This window comes from Erithacus rubecula, assembly GCF_903797595.1.
Source record: "Erithacus rubecula genome assembly, chromosome: 14".
NCBI lineage: Eukaryota > Metazoa > Chordata > Aves > Passeriformes > Muscicapidae > Erithacus > Erithacus rubecula.
The window spans coordinates 19101991-19120597 of NC_136666.1; the positions used below are offsets into that span (position 1 = coordinate 19101991).

An 18607-nucleotide genomic window follows, 5' to 3' on the forward strand; every position below is an offset into this window, starting at 1 on the left:
CAATAAACGTGCTCAGAGCTCGGCGGCCTTGGGTTGCTATCGTACCGCGCGCTTCCGGCGCCGGCGAGTTCCGGCCGCGCCGCGCCCCTGCTCGGGCGTTCCGGGTGCCGCGCCGCGCCCCTGCTCGGGCGTTCCGGGTGCCGCGCCGGCCCCCGCCATGGCGCTCGCCGGGCAGCGCGACGCGCCCGAGCCGCCGGACTTCGGGATCCTGAAGCGGCTGGCGCGGGACCAGCTCGTCTACCTGCTGGAGCAGGTGTGGGGGCAGCCCGGGGCGGGGATCCCGCAGCGGGGCGGGCGAGGGGAGCGGGCGGGACGGGTGCCGGCCCCGGGCTCGGGGGCGCGGCGCGGGGCAGCCGCGGGGCGCCGGCCCATGCCCGCCTGCCCGCAGCTCCCCGGGAGGAAGGACCTGTTCATCGAGGCCGACCTGATGAGCCCGCTGGACCGCATCGCCAACGTGTCCATCCTGAAGGTACCGCGGGCCCCGCTCGGGCCGCCGCTGCCGCTGCCCAGCGCCGCCCGCGCCCACCCCGCGCCTGTCCCCGCAGCAGCACGACGTGGACAAGCTGTACAAGGTGGAGACCCGGCCGGGCCCCGGCGCCAGCGACCAGTGAGTGAGTGCCCCGCGCCGGGGCTCCAGAGGAGGGTACGGGAGCAGCCCCTGGTACCGGCAGCCCCGGGTCCGGGAGCAGCCCCGGGTACCGGCAGCCCCGGGTACCGGCAGCCCCGGGTACCGGCAGCCCCGGGTCCGGGAGCAGCCCCGGGTACCGGCAGCCCCGGGTACCGGCAGCCCCGGGTCCGGGAGCAGCCCCGGGTACCGGCAGCCCCTGGTACCGGCAGCCCCGGTACGGGACAGCCCCGGGTACCGGCAGCCCCGGGTAACCGGCAGCCCCGGGTCCGGGAGCAGCCCGGGTACCGGCAGCCCCTGTACCGGCAGCCCCGGGTACGGAGCAGCCCCGGGTACCGGCATGCCCCGGGTCCGTGAGCAGCCCCGGGTAGCCGGCAGCCCCGGTGTACCGGCAGCCCCGGGTTCGTGAGCAGCCCCGGGTACCGGCAGCCCCGGTCCGTGAGCAGCCCGGGTACCGGCAGCCCCGGTACCGGCTGCCCCGGGTACGGGAGCACCCCCGGGTACCGGCAGCCCCGGGTCCGTGAGCAGCCCCGGGTACCGGCAGCCCCGGGTACCGGCTGCCCCGGGTACGGGAGCAGCCCCGGGTACCGGCAGCCCCGGGTACCGGCTGCCCCGGGTACGGGAGCACCCCCGGGTACCGGCAGCCCCGGGTTCGTGAGCAGCCCCGGGTACCGGCAGCCCCGGGTACGGGAGCAGCCCCGGGTACCGGCAGCCCCGGGTACCGGCAGCCCCGGGTCCGGGAGCAGCCCCGGGTACCGGCAGCCCCGGGTCCGGAGCAGCCCCGGGTACGGCAGCCCCTGGTACCGGCAGCCCCGGGTACGGGAGCAGCCCCTGGTACCGGCAGCCCCGGGTACGGGAGCAGCCCCGGGTCCGTGAGCAGCCCCGGGTACCGGCAGCCCCGGGTACCGGCAGCCCCGGGTCCGGGAGCAGCCCCGGGTACCGGCAGCCCCTGGTACCGGCAGCCCCGGGTACGGGAGCAGCCCCGGGTACCGGCAGCCCCGGGTACCGGCAGCCCCGGGTCCGGGAGCAGCCCCGGGTACCGGCAGCCCCGGGTACCGGCTGCCCCGGGTACGGGAGCAGCCCCGGGTACCGGCAGCCCCGGGTACCGGCTGCCCCGGGTTCGTGAGCAGCCCCGGGTACCGGCAGCCCCGGGTACGGGAGCAGCCCCGGGTACCGGCAGCCCCGGGTCCGGGAGCAGCCCCGGGTACCGGCAGCCCCGGGTACGGGAGCAGCCCCGGGTACCGGCAGCCCTCGCTCCCCTCTGTCTCCCAGGTTCTGCTTCCTGGTGCGGCCGCGGGTCAGGACCATGCGGTTCATCGCGGGTGAGTGCGGCCCCGGTGCTGCCCCGGCTGCTCCGGGCCGTGGCTGTGCCCGGGCCCGAGGGGCTCCCGGCGAGCCCCCGGCTCTCACCTGGGCCATCACTGGGCTCGGAGGGAGCTGTGCCTGGCAGCGTGGGTGGCTCAGCTCTGCAGGGGCTGTGCGGGCTGTTCACAGATATTGTCAACGCTGACAAGATGTCAGGGAGGAGCAGGAAGTACAAAATCATCTTCAGCCCGCAGAAGGTCAGTGGGACCCATTCCTCTGTCACTCTGTGCCTGCCCAGTCTTTGCACCTCCCACTCCTTCTATAGGCACGAAAAGCTTTTGCTTCTAACCCAGAAATGTTTAAGTAAACCCAAGTGTTGTGTAAGGAAGGGCGCTGGGCCCTTCCAGAGCTTTTCCTGCTCAGAGCATGCTTGGCCCTGAGGGTCTCCCCTTCCCTTGCAGTTCTATGCTTGTGAGATGGTGCTGGAGGAAGAAGGGGTCTTTGGTGGTGAGTGGGGCTGCAGTGCTGGCTCGGGGCAGCTGGCACTGCGTGGTTCCAGTTAAATCCCAGTACTGGCATCCCTGTGTGGGCAGGGACAGGAAGGTGGGCAGGGAGCACGGGTTCTCTCAGGGCTGACAGCTGTGTGCCCACACAGCATCAGCCCCTCTCTTCTGCCTGAGGAGAGGAGACTTGTCCTGCCACCCATGCAGCCTGAAGCTCCACAGGCCCTGTTTTGGGGCTGCTGTGATTCTTGGGGCTCTTCCTGCCCAGGGCTGCATAAGTGTCCCCTATCCCTGTCCTGAGCCCAGATGTCACCTGTGATGAATGGTCCTTCTACCTGCTGCCCCTGGATGAAGACATCATCAGCATGGAGCTGCCCGAGTTCTTCCGTGACTACTTTCTGGTCAGTGGGACACGGGTGGGGTGACAGCCCTTGCTGTGCCCTGTGCCTCACTGGGGACCAGGTGCTATTCAGAGAGGAGGTGTGTGGTGTCCTGCTCAGCCCCTCAGTGCACCACGGGCCCTGTGTGCTCCCCAGGGGCAGCTTTTGTTGGGAGTGGCCCCTCTGCCCCTGGCTGAGCAGCTTTGGGGCATCCCGCTGTGTTCCTGGGATGAATCTCCATGCCCAGCCCAGTCCCCTGCCATGGCAGTCCTTCCCTGCCTGCTGCCACACTCACTCCCTCGTCCTGCAGGAGGGAGATCACCGCTGGATCAACCCCGTGGCCAGAGCCCTGCAGCTGCTGAACTCCCTTTATGGCCCTTTTGGGAAGACCTACGGCATCGGCCGCTCTGCTAAGGTGTGGCTGGCACCCCTTGGGTCCCCAGCAGGGGTGCAGGGACCTGGACCCCATCAGCCACAGGGCAGCACATCACCACTGAGGTGTCACTGTGCTGCGTCTCCTGCTGGGCAGGTTTTTGGGGGGTCCCATGTGCCGAGGTGGGCAGTGGAGGGGTGGCTGCTGCTCGCTGGGGCGTGGTGGAGCCCCCTGTGCCCTAAGGGGGGGAGCATTTGTGCCTGGCTTTGGTGGCGAGTCCTGCTGTGTGTCAGGGCCCTTGGTGGGAGCCTGGGGCTGCCCTGCCCCCTCTGCCCCTCACAGATGAGCTACGAGCTGTGGCGGGACCTGGAGGAGGAGAGCGAGAGCGAAGGCCAGGGCAGGAAGCCTGAGATTGGACACGTCTTCCTCATGGACAGAGGTGGGCTGAGGCAAGGGCAGCGGCTGGGGGGATGCAGTTTGGGCAGCAGGGCCCCACAGGGGCAGGGAAAGCCTCTGTGGGGTGGCAGGAGGAGCGGGAGGGCAGCCTGGCTCTGCTCTGCTTGCAGACACGGACTACGTGACAGCACTCTGCTCCCAGGTGGTCTACGAGGGGCTCGTGGACGACACCTTCCGCATCAAGTGTGGTGGGTGCCTGGGGATGGTGACGGGGCAGAACGGGGCTGTGCTCTCAGAGTGGGGCAGAACCGGGCTGTGCACTCAGAACAGGACTGTGCACTCTCAGCAGGGCTGTGCACTCAGAGCAGGGCTGTGCACTCACAGCAGGGCTGTGCACTCAGAACAGGGCTGTGCTCTCAGAGTGGGGCTGTGCACTCACAGCAGGGCTGTGCACTCAGAACAGGGCTGTGCACTCAGAACAGGGCTGTGCACTCAGAGTGGGGCTGTGCACTCAGAGTGGGGCTGTGCACTCAGAACAGGGCTGTGCACTCAGAACAGGGCTGTGCACTCAGAGTGGGGCTGTGCACTCAGAGCAGGGCTGTGCACTCAGAACAGGGCTGTGCACTCAGAACAGGGCTGTGCACTCAGAACAGGGCTGTGCACTCAGAGTGGGGCTGTGCACTCAGAACAGGGCTGTGCACTCAGAGCAGGGCTGTGCACTCAGAACAGGGCTGTGCACTCAGAACAGGGCTGTGCACTCTCAGCAGGGCTGTGCACTCTCAGCAGGGCTGTGCACTCAGAGCAGGGCTGTACTCTCAGAACAGGGCTGTACTCTCAGAACAGGGCTGTGCACTCAGAACAGGGCTGTGCTCTCAGAGTGGGGCTGTGCACTCAGAGCAGGGCTGTGCACTCAGAACAGGGCTGTGCACTCACAGCAGGGCTGTGCACTCAGAACGGGACTGTGCTCTCAGAGTGGGACAGAACGGGGCTGTACTCTCAGAACAGGGCTGTACTCTCAGAACAGGGCTGTGCACTCAGAACAGGACTGTGCACTCTCAGCAGGGCTGTGCACTCAGAGCAGGGCTGTGCATTCAGAACAGGGCTGTACTCTCAGAACAGGGCTGTGCACTCAGAACAGGGCTGTGCTCTCAGAGTGGGGCTGTGCACTCAGAGTGGGGCTGTACTCTCAGAACAGGGCTGTGCACTCAGAACAGGGCTGTGCACTCAGAGCAGGGCTGTACTCTCAGAACAGGGCTGTGCACTCAGAGCAGGGCTGTGCATTCAGAACAGGGCTGTACTCTCAGAACAGGGCTGTGCACTCAGAACAGGGCTGTGCACTCACAGCAGGGCTGTGCACTCAGAACGGGACTGTGCTCTCAGAGTGGGACAGAACGGGGCTGTACTCTCAGAACAGGGCTGTACTCTCAGAACAGGGCTGTGCACTCACAGCAGGGCTCTGTGCTCACCCAGCCAGCATGTGCAGGGTTTGTGCCTGGCACTGTCAGGTGCTGTCTCACAGGGACAGTCCCAGTGTGGGATGCTGCTGGAGGTCATCCACAGGGACAGTCCTCACTTTGGGCTCTGGCGTGCCCTGTCTCTGCTGCTTCTTACAGCAAGGTTTGTCCATGTGGGGATGTTGCTATGTCTGGGACAAAGCAGCTCTTCACTTTTCCCTGCAGGCAGTGTGGATTTTGGGCCAGAAGTCACCTCTTCTGACAAGAGTATTAAGGTGCTGCTCAATTCCCAGGACAAAGTGAGTCCTCAGAAGCCTCGGGGAGTCCCCTTGGGAGGAGGCAGAGTGGACCATTTCCTCCCCCAAACTTGAGCAGGAGTGGCTGGGGGCTGCTGGGCCATGGGTTCAGGCACAGACAGAGAAACCTGGTGCAGCTCCACTTCTGAACCTGTCAGAGTCCCTGCACGCAGGGCTGTGTCACAAATGAGTGATTTAATGTCACTAAAGGAATCACCGGCAAAGGTATCCACTAAAATGGATTTAATATAACAGCCACAGCATGACAAAATTCTAAATGGTTAAAGTACACGGATGAAAAGCAAGAAATAATTATAAATCAACCAATCCAAAACAAAATCAACACAAAAATACCTCTGTGGAGGTGGAGGTGGGGAATGAATCAAAAGGATAGGAAAGGGTAAGGATAGAAAGCAATACAGAAAACCTTCCTGTTGACTCACAAGGTTCACAGTAATTTTCCATCCTGGCCACAATTCAGGTTGGTATTTAACTGGAATTTGACAATGAAAATATTATTCCACTTGGGGTTTTATTCAGGTTACAAAAATAAGTTTCCCAGGCTGTTCATTTAACAACAGGACAGTACTAGTCCTAGGAGGAGAGAGTGTTTCTGCTAAGCTGTGGAGGAGCTCAGCCCACGTGCTGTTTAACAAGGCTGATCCCTGGGAGCATTTCTCAGACGATGGTGTGGGATGCACAGAGGGGGGCACTGACAGGCTGCTGTGCTGCCAGCCAGGGTCTGGGGGCTCGGGGTGGCACAGGGTGGCACGTGGCCAGTGTGCTGTGCAGGCTGCTGGGGGGCTGGCCCTGGCTCTGCCTGCAGCCATGCTGCTCCCACAGGTGTTCAGCCAGATTCGCAACGAGCACTTCTCCAGCGTGTTTGGCTTCCTGAGCCAGAAGTCACGGAACCTGCAGGCTCAGTACGACGTGAGTGCCACCCTGGGGTGCCTGTGGCTCTGTCCCCCATTCAGGCCACCACCCCCTGCTCTCCCTCCCTGGGGTTCTGTCCCCCATTCAGGCCACCACCCCCTGCTCTCCCTCCCTGGGGTTCTGTCCCCCATTCAGGCCACCACCCCCTGCTCTCCCCCCCTGGGGCTCTGTCCCCCATTCAGGCCACCACCCCCTGCTCTCCCCCCCTGGGGCTCTGTCCCCCATTCAGGCCACCACCCCCTGCTCTCCCTCCGCAGCGGCGCCGGGGCATGGACATCAAGCAGATGAAGGACTTTGTGTCCCAGGAGCTGAAGGGACTGAAGCAGGAGCATCGCCTGCTGAGCCTGCGTAGGAGCTGGGGGAGGGAGGGGCTCTCGGCTGCTCTGGGAGTGCTGGAGCTCTGGGAGGAGCAGGGGGTCGAGGAGCCCTGGATGTGCCCAGAGGGGCAGGGCAGAGGCTGTTGGCATGTGCCAACAGTGCCTGCAGAGCCCCTTCCCCTCCAAAGCCCCTGTGCCTCTTGGTTGTGTAGATATTGGTGCCTGTGAGTCTATCATGAAAAAGAAAACCAAGCAGGACTTCCAAGAGACCATCAAGGCTGAACACTGTGAGTGCTGCTCTGTGTCCACCCTGCCCCAGTCTGACCCATGGCCCTGTTTGCCCCAGGTTCAGGTGTGTTCTCCATGTGGCCACCACCCTCCCAGCCCTTGTTTTGAGGCTGCCTCAAGGTCCTAAGTAGGGTCAGGCTGAGAGGGAACGTGAGGTGGAGTGGGGGTCCCATTTCCTGGGTGCTGGGAGGGCAGTGTAGCCCAGAGCCCAGCTCAGTGGGCTAGCAAGAGCCCTGGGGTGATGCTGCCTGTGCCGCTGCCACAGCACTGCTGGAGGGCTTTGACATCCGTGAGAGCACCAGCTTCATTGAGGAGCACATTGACCGGCAGGTGAGCCCCGGGTCCCAGCCTGCTGCAGCTGCCCCGTGCTGCCTCCTACTGCCCCTGCTGCCCCGTGCTGCCCCTGCTGCCTCCTGCTGCCCCTGCTGCCTCCTGCTGCCTCCTACTGCCCCTGCTGCCTCCTGCTGCCTCCTGCTGCCCCTGCTGCCTCCTGCTGCCCCGTGCTGCCCCTGCTGCCCCGTGCTGCCCCTGCTGCCCCGTGCTGCCCCTGCTGCCTCCTGCTGCCCCTGCTGCCTCCTGCTGCCCCTGCTGCCTCCTGCTGCCCCTGCTGCCCTCCTGCCTCCTGGTGCCCCCTGCTGCCCCTGCTGCCTCCTGCTGCCCCTGCTGCCTCCTGCTGCCCCGTGCTGCCCCTGCTGCCCCGTGCTGCCCCTGCTGCCCCCTGCTGCCCCTGCTGCTCCTGCTGCCCCTGCTGCCTCCTGCTGCCCCCTGCTGCCCCTGCTGCCCCCTGCTGCCCCCTGCTGCCCCCTGCTGCCTCCTGCTGCCCCTGCTGCCCCCTGCTGCCCCTGCTGCCCCCTGCTGCCTCCTGCTGCCCCTGCTGCCCCTGCTGCCCCCTGCTGCCCCCTGCTGCCCCTGCTGCCCCCTGCTGCCCCGTGCTGCCCCTGCTGCCCCTGCTGCCCCGTGCTGCCCCTGCTGCCCCTGCTGCCCCCTGCTGCCTCCTGCTGCCCCTGCTGCCCCCTGCTGCCTCCTGCTGCCCCCTGCTGCCCCGTGCTCTCCCTGCTGCCCCCTGCTGCCCCTGCTGCCTCCTGCTGCCCCTGCTGCCCCTGCTGCCCCTGCTGCCCCCTGCTGCCCCCTGCTGCCCCGTGCTGCCCCTGCTGCCTCCTGCTGCCCCTGCTGCCCCCTGCTGCCTCCTGCTGCCCCTGCTGCCCCGTGCTGCCCCCTGCTGCCCCTGCTGCCCCCTGCTGCCTCCTGCTGCCTCCTGCTGCCCCGTGCTCTCCCTGCTGCCCCCTGCTGCCCCCTGCTGCCCCTGCTGCCCCCTGCTGCCCCCTGCTGCCTCCTGCTGCCTCCTGCTGCCCCCTGCTGCCCCGTGCGCCCCTGCTGCCCCCTGCTGCCCCCTGCTGCCTCCTGCTGCCCCTGCTGCCCCGTGCTGCCCCCTGCTGCCCCCGTGCTGCCCTGCTGCCTCCTGCTGCCCCTGCTGCCCCTGCTGCCTCCTGCTGCCCCCTGCTGCCTCCTGCTGCCCCCTGCTGCCCCGTGCTCTCCCTGCTGCCTCCTGCTGCCTCCTGCTGCCTCCTGCTGCCCCTGCTGCCCCGTGCTGCCCCCTGCTGCCCCTGCTGCCCCCTGCTGCCTCCTGCTGCCCCTGCTGCCCCGTGCTCTCCCTGCTGCCCCCTGCTGCCCCCTGCTGCCCCCTGCTGCCCCCTGCTGCCTCCTGCTGCCCCCTGCTGCCTCCTACTGCCCCTGCTGCCCCGTGCTCTCCCTGCTGCCCCCTGCTGCCCCCTGCTGCCCCCTGCTGCCCCCTGCTGCCCCCTGCTGCCTCCTACTGCCCCTGCTGCCCCTGCTGCCCCTGCTGCCCCTGCTGCCCCGTGCTCTCCCTGCTGCCTCCTGCTGCCTCCTGCTGCCCCCTGCTGCCTCCTGCTGCCCCGTGCTGCCCCTGCTGCCCCTGCTGCCCCTGCTGCCCCGTGCTCTCCCTGCTCCCCCCTGTTCCCCCTGCTCCCCTCTGCTCACCCTACTCCCCTGCTGCCCCCTGGTCTCCCCTGCTGCCCCCTGGTCTCCCCTGCTCCCCTCTGCTTCCCCTGCTCCCCCCTGCTCCCCCCTGCTCCCCCTTGCTCCCCCCTGCTCCCCCCTGCTCCTCTCTGCTCACCCTGCTCCCCTCTGCTCCCCCCTGCCCCCCCTGCTCCCCTCTGCTCCCCCTGCTCCCCCTTGCTCCCCCCTGCTCACCCTGCTCTCCCCTGCTCCCCCCTGCCCACCCTGCTCACCCTGCTCTCCCCTGCTCACCCTGCTCACCCCTGCTCCCCCCTGCTCCCCTGCTCACCCTGCTCACCCCTGCTCCCCCCTGCCCCCCCGCTCCCCCTGCTCCCCCCTGCTCCCCACAGGTGTCCCCCATCGAGAGCCTGCGCCTCATGTGCCTCCTGTCCATCACAGAAAACGGTGAGTGCCCGCTGGGCTGGGCAGGGCAGTGGCACTGAGCCCCAGCCTGGCACAGAGCTCACCTGTGCTCCGTGCAGGTCTGGTGCCCAAGGACTACCGCTCCCTGAAAACGCAGTACCTGCAGGTGAGGGCTGAGCCGCTGCAGGCAGGAGCTGTGTCAGGGGGTTCCCCTCCCCTCCCCTGGCTCTGGTGCTGGGCTGCAGCACTCCTGGGGATGCACAGGCCCTTCAGGAGCCCCAGCACGCCCAGCTGTCTGTGCAGGACAGACCCTGCTGCCCCTGCCCCGTGCTTGCTGGGGCTCTGAGCAGAGGGGACACCTGTCTGCTGCCCGTGCAAGGGCTGCACGCTCATCCTGCTGCCCCTTGCACAGAGCTACGGGCCCGAGCACCTGCTGACCTTCCACAACCTCAAGCGCATGGGGCTGCTGACAGAGCAGTCAGCTGGGGAGACCCTGACAGCTGTGGAGAGCAAAGTCAGCAAGCTGGTGACAGACCGTGCTGCAGGTGAGCCCCCGTGGCCCTGGAGCCTGGGAGGGCTGCCAGCAGCGAGGTGTCTGCAGCAATGCTGCTGCAGTGGGCTCTGCTGGGCTGGCAAACACCAAACATTCACACAGTCTGAGCATCTCTGCCAGCCTGGGCCTGGGGTACACACAGAGCCTCTTCAGATGTTTCTCCTTGCCATGTTTTCCAGGAAAGATCACAGATGCGTTCAATTCTTTGGCCAGGAAGAGTAATTTCCGAGCCATAAGCAAGAAGCTGGGGCTGGTACGTCCTCGAGGGGTGCTGGCTGGGCACAGTGCCCACAGAGCAGAGAGCTCTGCTTGGCCTGTGCCCGTGCCCAGGCTGCAGGCTTGGCACCTTGGGGGCACAGCTCAGTGCCAGAGCTGCTCCAGGCTTCTCCTTGGGGCTGGGGGCCGCTGCCAGCTTCCCCCGACCCTGTGGGCGTGCTGCAGCGCTGGGGCTGTCCCTGTGCCCTTCAGACACTGCCGTGGCACTGGGCAGCCCTGTGTCCTCCACCCTCAGACAGAGGTCTGAGGGTGCTGGCAAGGTGACATTTCTGTCCCTGGCGCTGCTGCACAGCCCACCAGGCCTGTGATGGTGGCTCTGGCACGGTGGGGTGGGAGGTGGGGACAGAGCCGTGCTCCAGGTGCCTGTCCCTCCTCACCTCTGAGGGGGTGAGGCCCCAGGCATGCTGCTCCTGTACCCTTGGTGTCACCTGTCACTGCAGATCCCTCGGCTGGATGGCGAGTATGATCTCAAAATGCCTCGGGACATGGCCTATGTCTTTGGCGGGGCCTACGTGCCCCTGAGCTGCAAGATCATCGAGCAGGTGAGCTCTTCTGCCACTGCAGAGAGCCGGGCACGTCCCCTCGAGCCCCTGCCTCCTCCTGGGGAGCCCAGCAAGAGCCCCCTGCCCAGGGCTAGGGCTGACGATGGTCACCTCCTGCTTGGAGCCTGCTGAGCAGTGCCCAGCGTCACCCTGCCACTGTCACCCTGTCACTGTAACACCCTGTTACCCTGCCACTGTCACCCTGCTACCGTGTCACCCTACCACCGTGACACCCTGTCACCGTGGCACCCTGTCACCCTGCCACCGTGTCACCCTGCCACTGTCACCCTGCTACCATGTCACCCTACCACCATGACACCCTGTCACCGTGACACCCTGTCACCCTGCCACCGTGTCACCCTGCCACTGTCACCCTGTCACTGTAACACCCTGTTACCCTGTCACCGTGACACCCTGTCACCCTGCCACTGTCACCATGTCACCCTATCACCGTGACACCGTGTCACCCTGCCACTGTCACCCTGCCACTGTCACCCTGCTACCATGTCACCCTACCACCGTGACACCCTGTCACCGTGTCACCCTGCCACTGTGACAGCCTGTCAGTGTGACACCTTGTCACTGTGACACTCTGTCAGCATTACACCGTGACACTGACACCCTGTCACCGTGTCACCCCAGGTGCTGGAGCGCCGGGGCTGGCAGGGCCTGGAGGAGGTGGTGCGGCTGCTCAATGGCAACGAGTTCAGTGCCTCAGGTAGTTTGGTGGGCTGGGGCTGGGGCTGGGGCTGGGGCTGGCTCGGCTCACGGCGCTCTCCCGCGCAGACAGCGCCGTGGAGGACAGCGCTGCCTGCGAGGCGCAGCGCGTGGTGCTGGCCGTGTTCCTGGGCGGCTGCACCTTCTCCGAGATTGCGGCTCTCCGCTTCCTGGGCAAAGAGAGAGGTGGGCAGGCCAGGGGAAGCTCACGGCTGCCCTGGGAAATGCACGGGATGGGCCTGGCAGTGAGGGTGCTGCCCCACAGCACTGCCCGGGCACCCACCGGCCTTTCCCACAGGCTGCAAGTTCATCTTCCTCACCACGGCCATCACCAACAGCGCCCGCATGATGGAGGCCATGATCGAGGCCAAGGCCTGAGCGCCGGAGGGGCCGAGGGAAGGGCGCCAGTAAAATGTGTGCTGATAACGAGCCTGGCTGGGGCTGTGTGTGTGAGGGGGGCGCTGGCGGGGCCGGTGCGGGCCGGGCGCGGCCCGGCGGGAGCCGTCAGGCGGGCGCGGGGACGCGCAGGCCCCGCCCGCGCTCCGTGCGCGCTCACGGCGCGCCGTCAGCCGCGAGCGCGCGCTGGCGCCGTTAGCCGCGCAGGAGGGCGCGGCCCTCTCGCTGCGGATTGGCTGGAAGCGCCGAAGGCTCTGCGCCGCCATTGGCTGGGGGCGGCTTGGGGCGGGGCGGAAGCGTGGCCCGAATGGCGGTTAGGGGCGGGGCCGCGGCGGCGCGGCAGTCAATCAGCGCGTCCGTGACGGGAGTTCGAATCGGCGCAGCGGCGGCGATGGAGCGCGGAGGGATGAGGAAAAGGTGCGGCACCGGGAGCCGGGATTGGACCGGGGGTCGCGGGGACCGGGAATCAGAGCTGGGGGCACGGCCGGGCGGGAGCGCGGGGAGCCGGGCCGGGCGGTGGCGGCGGGCCGGGCGGTGGCCGGGGCGGCTCTCGGCCCGTTCCCCGCCCTGACGGCCCGCGCTGCCCTCAGCGAGGTGCTGGCCGCCGAGGCCGTGACCTGCCTGAACCGGGCCATGGAGGCGCTGCGGAACATCTGGGAGGAGATCGGTATTCCCGAGGAGCAGCGGCTGGAGCGCACCGACACCGTCAGGAAGCACATCAAGGTGAGGGGCGGGGGGCGCCGGTTCTTGTGCTGGGGCCCGGAGGCTCGGGGTGAGCTCGCCCAGGGTGCTGCGGGCACCGGGGGCCCTGCCCGGCTGTTCCCGTGCCTCTGCCCCGCCCTGCCTCGGTGCCCACACCTGCGTGTAACCGCGCCTGTACTGCAGAACCTCCTGGACATGATGGTGGCGGAGGAGGAAAACCTGAAGGAGCGTCTCCTAAAGAGCATCGTCCTGTGTCGGAAAGAGCTGGACACCCTCTGCATGGAGCTGCAGCTGGGCCCCTTTGAGGTGAGCTGTGGGATCCTGGGGTCCTTCTGACAGCAGGGCTGCTGCCTGGCCTCTGCCTGGGTGTCTCAAGAGGCCAGTGCTTAGAGGGCAGATATCTGTCCAAAACTGCTTTTCTGGATGCTTGATACAGCCGAGGGCTTTGTTGCTCCTCACAGGCCAGGCATTGCTAGGTGGCTGTGTGGTGTTCTGCAGCATCTTGTTTGGTGTGTTGCTGGTGTTCATGTACCTTCCTGGGGAACACCCTGCTCAGACCCAGGCCTGGTGGCCCCTGTCTTTGTGTAAGAAGCTAAAGTATGAGCCAGATGCAGAAGAAGTGTGGAACAGAGCTGATTCCTGGCCTCTTGCAGACAGAGGAGGAGAGCACTATCCTGCAGATGGAGAAGAACCTGCGCACGCGAGTGGAGGCGCTGCAGAAGCAGAAGCGGGACCGCAAGCAGGAGCTGAAGGCCCTGCAGGAGCAGGACCGGGCCCTGAGTGACATCCTGTGCACACCTCTGTTCAGCATTGACACTAACAGCGTGCCCAGCCTGGAGGACCTGGACCACTACCGGCGCCACGTGGCCTCCCTCAACAGCCTGAAGGTGAGCTGGAGGGTGAGGGGGTCAGTGAGTGGCCACAAGGGCCCCCTGGCTCCTGACACAGCCCTCACCTCCAGGAGCAAAGGCAGGAGGAGTTTGTCAGCAACAAGCATCAGATCATTCTGCTGATGGAGGAGCTGGACCACACCCCAGACACCAGCTTCGAGCAGGATGTGGTGTGTGAGGATGAGAAGGTGTTCTGCCTGTCCCAGGACAACATCATGGCCCTCCAGAAACTGCTGCAGCAGGTATGTCGTGCTCTGAGGCAGTTTTGGGGGCTGCTGTGTGTGCTGGCAGCAGCTGCCACGGTGATGTGAGAGCAGCCGCTGGGGTTTGGCAAGGCCGTGTGCTAGAACACCCTTCTCAGGGGGCTCGTGTGCCACGTGTGTGGCTTTGCAGGCGCACAGAGGCCCAGGCTGTGCTGATGCTGTGCAAGTTTAGGACAAATTTGGGGAAAAAGACCTCCAAAGGCCCCCCCCCCCTTTTTCTTTTTCACAATTCCTTCCTTCACTGAGCTCAGAAAGAATTGTTCTTCTGGTGAAAATGGAAAAAACTTTTTTATTAACAAAAATACAAAAGAAACACTCCCCAACCCAAACCCAGATGAGATGAACCCAGCCGGTCCTCGCCGGGGAGAGCGGCAGAGCCTCCCAAGCCGACCTCCAGCAGCGGCCCCCGAAGTCCAGATCCTCATCCTCCGGAGTCGGTGCAAATCCCTGGAGCAGGGAGAAGGGAGAGAGGGGGAGGGGCAGCCGGGAGCAGGCCCAAAGCAAGCCCAAGACAAGCCAACACAGGGGCACAGACAAAACAGCTGGGGAAAAAGGAAAAAAACGGCCAAAGCAGCCAGGGGAGGGGGTCACAGCTGAGCAGATGGCAGAGAGCAAGACACAGCCCACAAGCGAAGCGCAGCAAGAGAGAGAGAGCTGGAAAACACCAGCCTAGATAAAACCATCCGAGGGAGGGACCGGCAGCTGCACGGGGGAGGCAAGGAGAGGAGCCAGTCCAAACATCAGCCCATAACAGATGCCCTGCTCCCTGTCCCTGCAGCTGGAAGCCCAGCGGGCCCTGAACGAGGCTGTGTGCACGGAGCTGCGTGCCAGGATCGTCACACTCTGGGAACGGCTGCAGATCCCAGAGGAGGAGAGAGAGTCCTCGGCCGTGCACCTGTCTTGGTCCAGAGTCAAAACCAGGAGAGCTGTAAGAGCCCTGCTGTGCTCATGGTGGGAGTGCTGGGATCAGGGAGGAGCTGGAGGGTGGTGCTGGCAGCTGCCTCCTAGAGAGCGGCTCACGCAGAAGATGAACCCTGTTCTCCTCCTCTTCCTGCCTGACCTGTGCTCTGTGCTGGGGGCAGTTGCAGCAGGAAGTGGACCGTCTGGAGGAGCTGAAGTTGCAGAACATGAAATCCGTGATCCATGCGATCCGGGCAGAGCTGGCTGACTATTGGGACAAATGCTTCTACAGCCAGGAGCAGAGGGAAAACTTCAGCCCCTTCTATGATGGTGGGTGCTGGCTGGCCAGGCAGTTTTGGGGAGGGATCCCAGGGGTTCCAACCCCTGACCTGACTGTTGTGCCCTTCCAGAGGATTTCACAGAGACCCTGCTTGAGCTGCATGATGCTGAGGTGGGCAAGATGAAGGTCTACTACGAAACACACAAAGATCTGTTCGAGGCTGTTCAGAAATGGGAGGAGAATTGGAAGCTGTTCCTGGAGCTGGAGGTATTGTCCAGGCAGCAGCATGCTGGGTCATGGGTCAGTGTGTGCCTCTGTTCCCATGGGAGAGCTCTCTGGGAAGGAGCAGGGAGGCACTGGAAAGTCATGGTGAGCCAGTGAGGTGCTGTGTTTTGAGCACTGGGGTGTTTTTGCAGGGCTGGTGGAGGGGATTGGGTGGTGTGTTTGTCTCTCCTGACAACCCTTCTCTACCAGAGGAAAGCAGCTGACCCCAGTCGCTTCACCAATCGTGGAGGAAACCTTCTGAAGGAGGAGAAGCAGCGAGCAAAGCTGCAGAAGACACTGTCCAAGGTAGGTCCAGCCCTGGGGAAGGACCTGTGGTCCCACTGACAGAAAAAAAGGGACACTTGTGTTCAGGGCAGCCCCTACACTGCCCTCATGTCCTGATCAGCTGCAGGAGGAGCTGGAGAAAAAGGTCCAGGCCTGGGAGCAGGAGTTCAAGGGAGCTTTCCTGGTGAAGGGCCAGCAGTTCATGGAGTATGTGTCACAGCAGTGGCAGCTCTACCGTCTGGAGAAGGAGAAGGAGAAGCAGGAGCGGGTGAGTACAGAGCTGAGCATGTTGGCTTCTGCCTGGGAGTGTCCCTGGCTCCTGCCTAAGAATGCCAGCCTAGGGTTGTCCCAGCTTGGAAGGAGCAGGCAGTGGGGCTGGTGCCCACTGCTGTCACATCCACATGGGCTGAGCCCCTTTCTGGCCCTGGCTGTGCCAGAGGGGACACCTGGCTCGATACCTGTGATCTCTGATGAGGTTCCTGCTGTGTGGCTGTGCCAGGCTGCCGACAGGCAGTGCTCCTGGCAGTGTCACAGCTGCAGCAGCTCAGGTGTGTAAGTGCAGGTGTCTCCCACAGCACCTGAAGAAGAGCAGGGAGATGGAGGCAGAGATGCTGTACGGCAGCACCCCACGGACCCCCATCAAACGGCGCATGCTCAGCCCCCACGCTCCTGCCAAAGTAAGCAAGGTAAAATGTCCCTGTCCCCAGGGCAGTGCCTGCAGCTGAGCACAGCCTTGGGCTGGCCCTGGCCCCATGCAGAGGTGTGGGAAGGGGTCAGGCTCCTGCAGCCCATGGGAAGCTGCCCTGTGTGAGGTGTGCTCTGCTTTCTCAGCTGCACGGCACCTCCAATGCCAGCACCACCCCCAACACCCGCACGGCCTTCGGGGGGCCCATCTCCCACTCGCCCACGTCTCGGCTGCCACCCTCTGGCAAGAAGGTGAGTCCCTGCCCTGGTGAGCTGAGGTGCTGCAGCTCTTCCTGCTGTGCATGGCTTGCTGCCTCCCCTGCTGAGCTTGTGGGGAACAGAAGCCCCTGTTTGTCTGCAGTCTGCTCTGTGGGGCTACTGCCATCCTGCTGGGGTGTTTCTGGGGCCTGAGGGAGGAGGAGGGTGCCAGGAAATCTTTATCCAGCCAAATCTTTCTCTCTAGTGTACTTGATTTCTAGTACACCCGTTCCTTAGTGCTGAGCCTGCAGCTCAGGGGAACCTTCAAAATGTGTGTGTGCTGCCAGACAGGGCCTGAGCATCACCAGTGAGCAGCATCCCTGCCTATGGCAGGGGGTTGGAATGAGATGGGCGTTAAAGTCCCTTCCCACCCACGTCATTCCAGGATTCTGTGACTCTGTGCTGTTTCAGGACCCCAGAGCCCGGAGAGCTCCTGGAGCCCGACGCTGCTCGGGCTCCTCAGGGCCGGGGCACTGCGGCTGCCGCAGCGCTGCTGGCTCTGCCCCGTTCCCTCCTCCCTGACTGCAGCTGGCTCTTCCCGCAGCTGGGCCGCACGCAGAGCTCCGCCCGCACGGCAGCGCCGCCCCGCGCCCGCCTGAGGGAGCGCAACAAGGAGAACATGTCCCCCCTGAGCGGTGGGTGCACCCCCACAGCCCCTGCCCAGCGTAACCACAGCGTTAGTTCTGTTGCCAGCACCTATTCTGAGTTTGCGGTAATTCACCTAACCCCACCCCTTGCTGCACAGCGCCTTTGCTCCCTCCTGTGTCCCCCCAGTGTCCCCACACAGCCCCCCGTGTCCCCTGGCAGGGCGGCTGCTCCTGCCCTGCCTGTGACTCCCCCTGAATGGCAGAGTTGGTGGCAGAGGGCCCAGAGCAGCAGCCCAGATGCCAGGCTGTGGCTGGGACACACCTGTGCAGGGACAGAGCCCAGAGGCTGCAGAGGAGCTGCTTTCCTCTCAGGGTGGGGGACCTGGGGGCCCTGGACAGCTTCTGTCCTCCCATCAGGCTGGGCTGAGCCTGATTCACGGTGGCACTACCAAAAGCTTTTTATTCTTTATACATTTCAGTAAAGAAAAGCATTAATGTTCATTGGCTGCAAGTTACATAGTTCCCATACTAATTGCCATAATTCCCATATTAATTTGTATCCATCTCCTTGCCTCTCTGTCCCCACTGCCCTCTGAGGCAGCAGCCCCTCCCTTCCCTCATCCCTCTCTCACTCCCTGTTCCCACAGCGCGGACTTTCAAAGGTTTCCAGCTTTGACGGCGCCTCTGATGTTCTCAACTCCACCACCAACCACGCCACGTGCTGAATCCCTGCTCTGGCACTGAGGCAGGGCCTTGCAGCCTCTCCGGCTCCACCCTCACCCTCCCCACGACTGCTGCTATAGAAATGTGCTTTTATTTTAAAAAAAATTATAGATGTTGTGAATAAAGTTCTTGTACTGCCCCCACCTCTGAGTGTATCTGAGGGGGTCCCTGGGGTGGGGCACACAGAGCCACGGGATTGGCTGAAAGGGAAACTTGTGATGTGAGACAATGTCCAAGTTTGGGACAAATTTTAGGAAAAAAGACCTCCAAAGGGTCCCCTCCCCCCCTTACAATTCCTTCCTTCACCAAGCTCGGAAAGAATTTTCTTCAGGGGAAAGTGGAAAAAACTTTTTATTAACAAAATACAAAAGAAACACTTCCCAGCACAGACCCAGATTGAGATGAACTCGGCAGATCTTCGCCGGGAAGGGCAGCAGAGCTTTGGCAGACTTCCAGAGGTGGTCTCCGAAGTTCAGATCCGTGTCCTCTGGAGCCGGTGCAAATCTTAGGGATGGGGGGGGGAAGGGAGAGGGGCAGTTTAGGCAGCCGGGGGGGGAAAAAAGCAGCTGAAGCAGCGGAGGGGGTCAGGGGGGGCAGCCGAAGCAGCGGCAAGCAGCAGCAAAAAGCCCCAAAAGCCGAAAAACACCCGGCTAGATAAAACAGCCCGGGGGAGGGGCCGGCAGCTCCACGGTGGGGAATAGGGAGAGGAGCTAGTCAAAACATAACCCATAACAGACAACAACAAAGAACAAAGCAAAAACAATTCATTCCCTCCTTCCAACTGGTGCTCAGCTTCCCCAGGGCAGGGGAGTAGAGCCTGTCGCTATTCGCGATACGGCCGCGGAGAATAACGACAATGACTCCTCCAGCTAGCAGCAAAGAGAAGCCACTTTATTGTGAAGGCGAACCACTTTTATATTGTGGATCGCTGAAGAAGAGAGGAACAGCCGTCCATTGGATAGTAGAAGAAAACAGAACGTTCTCACGGATCGTGAGAACTGTTTTTCCTTACTTTCTGAAAAACAGCAGGTGCTTAAT

General features: G+C 64.0%; 2 protein-coding genes across 3 annotated transcripts; both read left to right on the forward strand.

Annotated features, from left to right (window-relative positions):
• The first annotated feature begins 59 nt into the window (after positions 1–59).
• Positions 60–11766, forward strand: VPS33B (VPS33B late endosome and lysosome associated). Of its 2 annotated transcripts, none has more exons than XM_079317751.1 (23): positions 60–253; positions 389–469; positions 546–607; positions 1898–1947; positions 2120–2187; positions 2392–2437; positions 2740–2834; positions 3124–3228; positions 3529–3625; positions 3753–3830; positions 5262–5335; positions 6176–6262; positions 6523–6613; positions 6795–6869; positions 7136–7200; positions 9237–9291; positions 9369–9415; positions 9662–9794; positions 9982–10055; positions 10519–10620; positions 11263–11338; positions 11407–11523; positions 11636–11766. In XM_079317751.1, exons 1-23 carry the CDS (start codon positions 158–160, stop codon positions 11713–11715), a joined length of 1854 nt encoding a protein of 617 aa, XP_079173877.1. In that variant the 5' UTR covers positions 60–157; the 3' UTR covers positions 11716–11766. The 2 variants fall into 2 exon arrangements, with proteins under 2 accessions (XP_079173877.1, XP_079173878.1); XM_079317752.1 differs by having other exon boundaries at positions 115–253; positions 549–607.
• Positions 11767–11890: 124 nt separating this feature from the next.
• Positions 11891–17708, forward strand: PRC1 (protein regulator of cytokinesis 1). The gene is made up of 14 exons (XM_079317756.1): positions 11891–12150; positions 12324–12456; positions 12619–12741; positions 13089–13322; positions 13397–13567; positions 14367–14516; positions 14671–14818; positions 14899–15035; positions 15243–15338; positions 15439–15585; positions 15893–16003; positions 16149–16253; positions 16804–16971; positions 17494–17708. Exons 1-14 carry the CDS (start codon positions 12041–12043, stop codon positions 17569–17571), a joined length of 1911 nt encoding a protein of 636 aa, XP_079173882.1. The 5' UTR covers positions 11891–12040; the 3' UTR covers positions 17572–17708.
• The last annotated feature ends 899 nt before the right edge of the window (positions 17709–18607 follow it).